The sequence below is a fragment of the Scyliorhinus torazame genome, chromosome 2 (genome assembly GCF_047496885.1).
Source record: "Scyliorhinus torazame isolate Kashiwa2021f chromosome 2, sScyTor2.1, whole genome shotgun sequence".
Classification (NCBI taxonomy): domain Eukaryota; kingdom Metazoa; phylum Chordata; class Chondrichthyes; order Carcharhiniformes; family Scyliorhinidae; genus Scyliorhinus; species Scyliorhinus torazame.
Window position 1 is genome coordinate 276,121,073 of NC_092708.1, and position 11,499 is coordinate 276,132,571.

At 41.9% G+C, this 11,499-nt stretch overlaps 1 protein-coding gene across 3 annotated transcripts in view; it reads left to right on the forward strand.

The window, feature by feature from the left end:
- Positions 1-9,492, forward strand: part of LOC140398912 (DDB1- and CUL4-associated factor 4-like) — a 282,089-nt gene extending 272,597 nt beyond the window's left edge. For all 3 annotated transcript variants that reach the window (XM_072487889.1, XM_072487908.1, XM_072487899.1), the window contains one exon: positions 5,393-9,492. In XM_072487889.1, the coding sequence (XP_072343990.1) occupies positions 5,393-5,634 (242 nt within the window). In that variant the 3' untranslated portion in view covers positions 5,635-9,492. The remainder of the gene's footprint in view (positions 1-5,392) is intronic.
- The last annotated feature ends 2,007 nt before the right edge of the window (positions 9,493-11,499 follow it).

The window sequence follows — 11,499 nt, forward strand, 5'->3', positions numbered from 1 at the left end:
CAAGTTTGTAGAGATAAATTGGGAAGTACTAAAATGGCTATACATAATGTAGATGTGGGAAATGCTGTTCTAATCAAACAACATCCATTCAGACTTAACCCTTTAAAATTGGCACAGGTTAACAAAGAGATTGAGAGTATGCTTAAGTATGACATAATTGAAGTGGGTTGCAGACAATGGAGCTCACCCATAGTGATGGTACCAAAACCAGATGGTACCCAACAGTTGTGTGTGGACTATAGAAAGGTTAATGCAGTTACAAGAACGGACTCTTATCCTATCCCACGTTTGGAGGATTGCATTGAGAAGGTGGGCAATCAGCTTTTATTTCCAAACTGGATTTACTTAAAGGTTACTGGCAGGTACCTTTATCCGAAAGGGGGAAGGAGATTTCATCTTTTGTGACTCCAGATGGTTTATACCAATTCAAAGTTATGCCATTTGGCATGAAACGCCCAGCCACATTTCAATGGTTAACTAACAAAGTTGTTTCAGGATTACCCAATTGTGCGGTATACATCGACGATCTGGTAATTTTCAGCCAGACATGGAAAGAACATTTAAAACATCTGATGGAGTTATTCGATCGACTTTAGGAGGCGGGTTTGGTGATCAACCTAGCCAAAAGTGAATTTGGAAAAGCCCAAGTCACTTTCCTTGGCCATACAGTCGGACAGGGTCGAATGGTCCCACGGGATGTGATAACAAAAGTTATTGGGGACTTTCCGATACCCTCGACACGACGGGAAATAATGCGATTTCTTGGTAGGAGTAGATTTTACCAGAAATTTGTACTAAATTTTAGCAGTGTGGTCGCTCCACTGACGGACTTGCTCAAGAAGCGTAACAATTTCCAGTGGACAGTGGAGTGTCAACAGGCATTTGACGGCCTGAAGGCTGTGTTACCCACTGCTCCTGTGTTAGCCATCCCAAATTATACAAAACCATTCAAAGTGGCGGTTGATGCGAGTGATGTGGGTGTAGGTGCGGTGCTTATACAAGATGGCGACGAAGGGCTAGAGCGGTCTATTGGTTATTTTTCAAAGAAATTGAATTCTCACCAGAAAAAGTATTCCACGATTGGGTTTGATGCTGGCTTTGCAACATTTCCACATTTATGTGACCAGCAATCCATCTGACACCGTTATATATACTGATCATAATCCGTTGCCGTTTTTGGAGCGATTCCGGAATAACAATGCAAGACTGTTTCGCTGGAGTTTATTGTTGCAGCCATTTCATTTAACAATAGTACATGTGGCAGGACGAGAAAACGTGATAGCCGTGTTTTGTCACGAATGTGATGAATGGAAGCAGTTTCAGTTGGAGGAAGAAGAACGAAAAAAAATGGACTATATTATTATACCTGTATGCGTATGTTGTCTTTTGAAACAAAAAAGTATATTTAATGTGTGCATTTGTTCAAGGATAGTGAATAGGTGAAAAATGAAACCATCTTGAAGTTGACGGTTTATTTTTTTTTCTTTGGGGGTGGTGTCATGTGAGAGTACCTTTAAGAAATAGGTGTTTAAGAAATGGGTGTTTACTACTGCAGTGATGTCAGAGAGTGGGTGGAGCTGGGGTGTCTCAGCTTTTTACTTTCATTTTAGGCTGTTTGCTGCAGGGTGTGTTTTAGTTTTGTTTTCAGTGTTGGAGCTGAAGCCAGACCAAGCAGGTGTACTGCTGTTCTCTCTGCCATCAAAAGGCTATCTCTTGAACATTTCGTGAATTCAGAATTATAAATGTTCTCAGTAGTGAATGTAAACCTAATGTGCTTCTGGTAAAAGGTGTTTTTTTGTCTTCTGGATGTTTGGGAAGTTATTAAGCATTACTTAGTGTTGTATTCTTTGGGGGTTTTATTTGAGTTAATGGTTGCTAAGATGCTCACTGTATGTTTTAAAAAGGTTAACTTGAGTTCATAGAATAAACATTGTTTTGCTTTAAAAAATACTTTTCCATTTCTGCTGTACCACACCTGTAGAGTGGGCCGTGTGCTCCCCATACCACAATCTCGTAAAAGTTGTGGGTCAGGTGAACTCCATGATACATGTTGGGGTTCTCTAAACCCTCGCCCATAACACGCCGCAGACCTGGCCTTCATTAGGGAGCACGGGCAGCACTTTACTGTCAGCTATTCCAGGTCCGGGGAGCAGTGGTTTGCCAGGGTCGTCACGTCCAATCACCAGGAGTTGATGAGGAGGCAAGCCCCTCCACCCTTTGCTTTATCCCATTACGCCGTGCGGTCCATCTGGTTTATTGAGAAGCTGTCAGGTTGTATGGCATAGTCCGGTGAAGCAGGGGTGAGCCATGTCTCCTTGAAACAGCTCACAGCAGCCTCTGACTTCCCTCTGAGAGGTAAGTCTAGCATTAAGCTCGTCGAACTTGTTTTCGATCGCTTGGACGTTTGCCAGGATTACGCTGGGGAAAGGAGACTTGAAATTGCGTTGTTTCAGTCTCACCTACAGACCGCCGCGTTTCCCTCACTTCCTTGTTCAGCTGCTGCTTCTGGTTGGTCCCGGGATCCGATGGGAGAAGTCTGACCTTGTGGAAAGGTTAGTGGTTGCGTCTCTTCACACAAGAGAATGAGAAGGTAGATACAGAACTGGGGGGAGAGACAGTGAGGTTCTGAGCAAATTGATACATTTCCAGATTACAAATTGTATGTTTACCAATTTTGCAACTTGTTTTTGTTAAAAATGAAGCTGCATTTCATAATAAATCAATTATTCTGCGTTTATTGAAAGTAGCGTGTTAAAATCTCTCTTCAGGATCTAGCAATAGTAAAAGTAAACGATTGGCCATTTTGGTTAGTGAATGGCAGCCTGTGGAATAGAATAACTGCACACTCCTCCTGTCCTGGTCGTAGAATTTATATACGATCCTTTAGAAGGCATTTGAGAAAGAGATTATTAGCTAAAGTTGAAGCTCCAAAAGTTGAAGCTCAAAGAATTTTTTTAAATTTCCAATTAAGGGCCAATTTGGGCCAATTTAGTGTGGCAAATCCACCTACCCTGCATATCTTTGTGTTGTGGGGGGTGAGACCCACACAGACACGGGGAGAATGTGCAAACTCCCCACGGACAGCGATCCGGGGTCGGTATCGAACCCGAGGTCCTTGGCGCGTGAGACAGAAGTGCTAACCACTGCGCCAACGTGCTGCCCCAAAGCTCAAAGAATTGAATGCAAACTTTTGATTTGGTTAGGAAATTGGCTGAGTGGCAGAGATGGTGGTATGGATAATTGGAAAGTACTTTAATTGGCAGGGTGTGATGAGCAGTAGCCTGGGCAATAAACTGTTGGGGAACAGATACAGCAGGCTGGGAGAAAAGGAGAGAAGCTATGATGAACTATTATAAAGCTCTGTATTTACACTGGAAAGTATTGCAGCCAATTCTGGTCACCATACATTGAGGAAGGATTTGAAGTAGATTAACCAGAATAGTTCCAGGAATGAGAGATTTTAGCTACCATGTTAGAACATAGAACGATACAGCGCAGTACAGGCCCTTCGGCCCACGATGTTGCACCGAAACAAAAGCCATCTAACCTACACTATGCCATTATCATCCATATGTTTATCCAATAAACTTTTAAATGCCCTCAATGTTGGCGAGTTCACTACTGTTGCAGGTAGGGCATTCCACGGCCTCACTACTCTTTGCGTAAAGAACCTACCTCTGACCTCTGTCCTATATCTATTACCCCTCAGTTTAAAGTTATGTCCCCTCGTGCCAGCCATATCCATCCGCGGGAGAAGGCTCTCACTGTCCACCCTATCTAACCCCCTGATCATTTTGTATGCCTCTATTAAGTCTCCTCTTAACCTTCTTCTCTCCAACGAAAACAACCTCAAGTCCATCAGCCTTTCCTCATAAGATTTAGGTGGGGAATTTAGGAAGTTCTCAATGAAGCAAAGGAGGTTGAGGGGAGATTTTGATGGAGGTGGTTGAGATAATGTATTTGGATTAGTTAGACGAGGAGAACTTGTTCTTATTAGCTGATAGTAAAAGGACTAGTGGTCAGAGATTTAAGATTCTAGGCAAGAGATAAGGGGGGAATGTGAGGAAGAACAATGTTTGCACAGCAAATGGTAATGACCTGGAACTCTGCCTACAAAGGGTGGTGGAAGTGGAGACAATGATTTCAAAAGGAATTTGGATGAATGCTTGAGGGGAAATAAACTTGCAAATCCATAGAGATGGTGTGGGGGAATGGGACTGACTAGATCGAACTACAGAGGAGCTGAATTGCCTCCTGTTCTGTGATGACACTAAATTATTTTTGCTGATTAGGGAGTTTCATTTTAACAGAACCCAGGCTGGCTGTGAACTCAAAACCAAGTTTACCAAGAGAGTTTAATGACTTTATTCAGTCTCGTACTTCTCCAACACTGAGTATCCCAGCTATCTCCTATTTATATACCCTTTTAAAATGCCAAGAACCAGTGAAATACATTAACAATTAAGACGGGCGGCAGCCCCTTAGTTTTTTGGGGGGGGGGATGGGGGAGCAAGTCAATTGTGCTCTCCCACTCTTTCAGCCCCTTGAGTCTGACTTGACACTACTGCTCTGGCACCCTGACCAGTGAATGACGTGGACCATACTTGATTACTGGTGCTGAAGCTAATTCCAGACAGGATTCTGCCAATTTCACATTTTTCCCTGTGCTGGTGAAATTAAAATAAACTGATCAACACGTGCTTGCGAAAAGTTTGTTGCAGCTAAATATTGGTTACTTTGCCACTCTGTGATTCTTGATGGACTCAAAACGCAAAGTAACATTCAGCATTCTCTTTGTCCTTATCTACTTATTTAAACCTACAGATTATTTAAAATTTAAAAATAATGTTAGATGTTTGAGATCCTGCAAATATATTATACAGGCTTAGTCTATTTCACAGGATGAGGATACACAACTCCTGCAAATGATAACTGCCAGCAGCAGATATCTCCCAGGAAAGGCCCAGAACCAAAGTCTATACAAAAACAAAAGACTGGAAATCTGAAATGAAAACAGAAAATGATGGGAATACTCCGGTTAGGCAGCACCTGTGGAGAGAAAAACAAAGTTAACAATTCAGCTTGGCCTTTCATTCTAATAAAATGTGATTAACCTGAAGGATTTCTGTCCACGCTGATGCACAGATGACTTGCTGAGTATTTCCAGCATTTTCTGTTTTTATTTCAAAAGACAATATCCCAAACTGTCACCAGGTCTCCAAACCAAAACGTCAGGATCAATAGAATCAAAGTCTACTTTGATATCAAGATAGTAACTAAGAAATATTCTGGAAAAAGTTAATGAACGCTGTTGTTGCTCGGGATATATCTAGTAGCTAGGGGCTCTGTCTAACAGCATTGATTTATTTCATTATTTCTATTTATTTTTCAGTTGGACAGGATTGCTACACACGAATCTGGAGTCTACATGATGGTTGCCTCCTTCGAACAATTCCATCTCCTTATTCTGCTTCCAATGACTCAATTCCCAATGTAGCTTTTTCTTCACAATTGGGAGGGAGAGGTGGTGTACCTGGACTGTTGATGGCAGTCAGACAAGATCTGTATCACTTCTCATACAGTGCCAAGAAAAATGATTGCACGTCACCTGTTCCAAGGCAGATCCTTCAATAATGAGAGATTTGGCAGATTAATCAGTATATTGAAGAGAAAAGGTTGTAAACTTCTGTATGTTTTTCTATCCTTACCCCAGCAGTGACAACTAATTGTATTTTGAAAATATCAGTGAGAAACATGTTGTGTTTACAAGAGGGATGCACAGCCAGTGATTTAAAATGATATTCTGAATGGAATATTGAGTTCTGCTGGTTAGTTGTAAATTAAACTAACCAATGAACTGCTTGGTTAAATTTTAGTGGATTATAACAGGTTTGTTAATATTTTGGCAGATTATACATTTTCGGCCAGAGTAATTAAACATATTGTACACAGCAAACCTTAAGCATTACAATTAGTGAAATTTATGTAATTTGCATATAGTTCCTGCTTAAGATTGAGTGGGCGAGTGTGAATGTTTTATTGCATAAAAGCAAAATACTGTGGAAATATATGGAGAAGAGTCCTATTTGACTCTGTTTCACACTCCACAGATGCTGCCAGACCTACTGAGTATTCCCAGCACTTTGTTTATACGTCAGATTTCCAGCATCTATTTTGCTTTTGTTTTATGGTAGACATGTGCTACATCTTTTTAAAACACGTTTTTTAAAAATCAGTTCGAAATTAAACAGGAATGTCCGTGTGTAGTTTGCATATTCTCCCCGTGTCTGCATGGGTCTCAACCCCACACCCCAAAGATATGCAGTAGGTGGTTTGGCCACAATAAATTGCCCCTTAATTGGAAAAAATAATTGGGTATTCTAAAAAAAAAATTTTTTTTTTTAAAAAGAAATTAAATAGGAAAAAGAAATGGGCAAAGGTTACTGTGTTGCACCAGAACAGCATGTCTATAGGCAAACTAATCTGCAAGACCTCGTCAGGGGTAACGGTCTTATTTTAGCAAACTTTTAAAAGGGGTGGGAGAGTTCAGGAGAGGGTAAATGCAAATATAATCAAAGAAATGTTGAGGCTATAGAGCAGAGTAACGCTTTGGGTAAAAGTAAGCAGAGTGGGTCAGACAGGAACAGAAAACTTTGCAACGGTAAAGTTGGGCATTAGTGACAAATGAAACATTGGGAAAATGGAAAATAATTAAAGCTAAAGACGCATTATTTGAATGCATAAAGCATTCGAAACAGAATTGGTGAATTGATTTGATCTAATTACCAACAGAGTGCAGAGTGACAAAGATTGGGAATGAAATACTCCAAGATACTTGACGTTTCAAAGAGATGGGTGTGGTTAGTATATTATAAAATCTGAGTATTTTGTCACATTGTCCCCTCTGTTGGGAGCTGTTAATAAAGTTTGTTCAATAATGGCTGCTTACAATTGAGGATGTGTCAGTCTTACTCAATGTGATATGCAACAGAAAGATGGTGATGAGGCTGGGATGGAATTTTCTTTTATATTTCATTTGAGAATTTAAGGACTGAAGAACATTGTGAAACATTTTTGGGACTCCTAAAGTTGATTTTGAGGAAGTTTGAGCAGGTACACAGTGAGTCAGCATTGTACATAATTGATAAAATGGCACAAAGTATATAGGACAATGGGAGGATTTAATCTTAACAATGGGAATGGGTGTTATTACAAACAAGGGTTCCACATTTGGCTGATTAAAAGCAGTGAGCTGATATGGAAGGAGGCCTGTGATGAGGCCACAGCCATTAGAACATACAACATAGGAGCAGAAGTAGGCCATTTGGTCCCTCGGGCTTGCTCTGCTATTCAATCAAACCATGGCTGATCTGTATTCCATGTTCCTCATCTACCACCAATAATTTTTAATTACTGTGCCCAAGACCAATCTATGTCCCTCTGCTTTAAAAATATTCAGTGAGCCCCACTTTACCACCTTCTGAGGCAGAAAGTTCCAAAATCGCACAACTCTCTTGGACAGGATAGTCACAGAGTCGAAAATTTAGAGACCGCTGTTGGTGTGATAGCTACCAACCATTTAAACTCAAAGTGCTATGCCTGTGGGAATGTCAGTCCTATGCAGACAGCATGGAGAGTAGCGGGAACAGTCATGCTCCTGGTTGTAATGAACCTCCAGGTCACAACATGCACCAGATCGAAGCCTTGGTAAACCCAAAGCTAATTCAATAGTCTGGAGATCCTCAAAAATGTACTTATGATGGATATAGAAGAAGTTGATGTCGTCGAGCAGGAAGATCAGTCAGACCAAGAAAAGCAGCACATGGAAGATGAGAGTAAAAGAGGTGAAGATATAATTCCAGCACCTACAGTGAAAATGAAAGTTGGACATTACTATTTTCATCATTGATACAGCTGCAGCTGTGTTTACAATCTCAGAAAGAACTGATGTAAATCTGCCAAATTATTCCGATAACAGTATTCCAGCATTAGGTGAAGTTAGTGGAATATGATGATTTATCCAGTTGCCTGTCATTGGTAGTTGGAGGAAACTGAATCTCCCTGATGGGAAGGAAGTGGCTGAAGAAAATATGATTAAACTGAACCAAGAAAATTATGAGAGCATTTAATCTTCATGTAAACTGGTCAAATTTGGGTTAACAATGTGGAGTTTAAGGAATGCAGTGCATGTTGATTTCTTTAAGTGGAAGGGAAAGAGTGTTTTGTTTTGGCCACAAGCTGCAGCAAATGAATAAATGTTGAGTCTCTGCCAAATACCAAAAGTGCCAAAGCTATGGAGGTTTTGAAAAGTTGATTTGCAATTTCTAAGTTGCCAAATAAATTCCAGTTAGTGTCAGATAATGGCCCACAGTTTACATCAGAAAAGGTTGAAATATTTCTGAGGAAAAATGGAGTTAAACACACTATGATATCACTGTTAAATCACCCAGCATCGTGCTGAGAAGTGTACAGATTGTGAAGAGGTCTTTGCAGATATATTTGCTAGGTGAGAAACCAGACTGGAATTTCCATGTTTCTCCTCAACACAGGCTGAACAATATCCTGCTCTCGTACAGAATAACTGCACAGGTTACCCAACTCGCTAGTTAGTGTTTAAACATACTCCTAGGATGAGATTCAGTTTACTTGAGCCTGATGTCAATAACATAGTAATCTAAATGTAAGACAAAGTGAAGATGAGTCATGATACACAAGGCAGTGCTGGTCAGAAGGCCATGGTGCAGAACCACAAAGATGGTGAGAAGTATATGATTGGAGTTGTTGGAAAGAGACGAGGTACATTCACAGATCTAGTGAAGATCGGAGAGAGATCATAAGTGTTCATATCGCTCATTTGTTTTAAAGGAAATCTGACAAAAGAAGAACAGGAGAAACCTCTTCTCATTCAAATACTGCCCAAACTAACCGTTTTAAAGAAAGTGAAAGTCAAAAAGAAACTGAAAGTTGTGGGTATTACAGAATACATCAATAGAGCAAAGTGAGTCAGGGTCTTTTGATGAGGACAAATCAATGTCACCATCCCAAACCATTAAATGGAGTTGGTTGTCAAAGTCAGAGATGATGAGAGAACAAAGTCAAACTAATGGAAGTAGAGAAAGTAGCCAGATGAGTTAATTGAAAGTATATAAGGATGAAGAAAAAATGTTCGCTATTCCTTGCAAATGATATTTTTGTTACACACATACAGCTGTTAAAAGATTTTTTGTTTTTTTGCATAGAATTTATGTCATATATGTTTTGGTTTTGATTACAGTAAAAACAAATATGCTACCCATCCTGTTAAATTTCAGGTATTGTTGAAATTAGTTTCATGGTATTGTACTCTGGGAAATAATGTACCATTTTACATTTTAATGTACAGATTTTTTAAGTGGGGTGAGGGGGGGGGGAAGTGTTAAATATTGTAAGATTTGAGCTGCCGTCTCTGTTTGGAAGATGTAAATAAAGTTAGGTCAATAATGACTGCCTGCAGTTGAGCATGTGCCAGTCTTGATCAGTGCAATACATGATGGGTAAATGAAAAAGGAGGGAAAAGGGACCGTCTCCTCAAGAATAGATTCCCTACATCTTGCCCTTGCTGCTCTTCCAAGCATAGCTTCTGCCTTTAAAGTCAGAGTCGTACAGCACAGAAAAGGCCCTTGGGCTCATCGAATCTGCACCAACAAGATAGCCAGGAGGGAACTGAAGAAAGGGATTAGGAGAGCTAAAAGAGTGCATGAACAATCTTTGGCAGGTAGGATCAAGGAAAACCCCAAGGCCTTTTACACATATGTGAGAAATATGAGAATGACTAGAGCGAGGGTAGGTCCGATCAAGGACAGTAGCGGGAGATTGTGTATTGAGATGGAGATTGTGCTGGAGATGGCAGCACTTCCTGCAGGTAAAATCAGCAGGGACACTAACTGCATCCCTCACCTCAAACATCCTGCAGGAGGAACATTGCACTCCCTTCCCTGCCATTCCTCCAACTTTCTACCAAGATCTGGCTAAAAAATAATAATAATATAATAAAATATGGTACTTACCTCAGACCAATGGGTTTTATTATTAGGTTAGAGGAGGAGGGCGGGTGGGAGACACTACACGTGTAGTGTCTCGGGTTTCCTCTCCACCAGAATTTATTGGTGAGGGTCTTCCGCGGGTCGACTTCCTGTTCCCGCCTAAAACCACTAATTTTTTTTTAAAAATCTCAGCTCCTGCTGAAATTGACTAACCAGCCAGCTCCACTCCCGCCAAAATCGACTGGCCTGCCCCTGCAAAGACAAGTGCTTTTAAAGGACAGACTTACCTCCCAGCAACCACTTCCGCACTGCTCCCGCTGAAACTGACTCACCAGCTGTTCTCCCGCCGAAATCGACTGGCCTGCCCCTGCAAAGACAAGTGCTTTTAAAGGACAGACTTACCTCCCAGCAACCACTTCCGCACTGCTCCCGCTGAAACTGACTCACCAGCTGTTCTCCCGCCGAAATCGACTGGAGTTGGAAGAACTTCGGATCATTCGGGAGGCAGAAGGGGTCATAGATAGCAGCTTCAGGGAATTAGTTACACCAAAGATTGGAGATAGGTGGGTAACTGTAAGAGGGACTGGGAAAAAGCAGTCAGTGCAGGGATCCTCTGCGGTCGTTCCCCTGAGAAACAAGTATACCGCTTTGGATACTTGTGGGGGGGGGGGGGGACTTACCAGGGGTAAGCCATGGGGTACGGGCCTCTGGCATGGAGTCTGTCCCTGTTGCTCAGAAGGGAAGGGGGGAGAGGAGCAGAGCATTAGTAATTGGGGACTCGATAGTCAGGGGCACAGATAGGAGATTTTGTGGGAGCGTGAGAGACTCACGTTTGGTATGTTGCCTCCCAGGTGCAAGGGTACGTGATGTCTCGAATCGTGTTTTCCGGGTCCTTAGGGGGGAGGGGGAGCAGCCCCAAGTCGTGGTCCACATTGGCACCAACGACATAGGTAGGAAAGGGGACAAGGATGTCAGGCAGGCTTTCAGGGAGCTAGGATGGAAGCTCAGAACTAGAACAAACAGAGTTGTTATCTCTGGGTTGTTGCCCGTGCCACGTGATAGTGAGATGAGGAATAGGGGGAGAGAGCATTTAAACACGTGGCTACAGGGATGGTGCAGGCGGGAGGGATTCAGATTTTTGGATAACTGGGGCTCTTTCTGGGGAAGGTGGGACCTCTACAGACAGGATGGTCTACATCTGAACCTGAGGGGCACAAATATCCTGGGGGGGAGATTTGTTAGTGCTCTTTGGGGGGGGTTTAAACTAATGCAGCAGGGGCATGGGAACCTGGATTGTAGTTTTAGGGTAAGGGAGAATGAGAGTATAGAGGTCAGGAGCACAGATTTGACGTCGCAGGAGGGGGCCAGTGTTCAGGTAGGTGGTTTGAAGTGTGTCTACTTCAATGCCAGGAGTATACGAAACAAGGTAGGGGAACTGGCAGCATGGGTTGGTACCTGGGACTTCGATGTTGTGGCC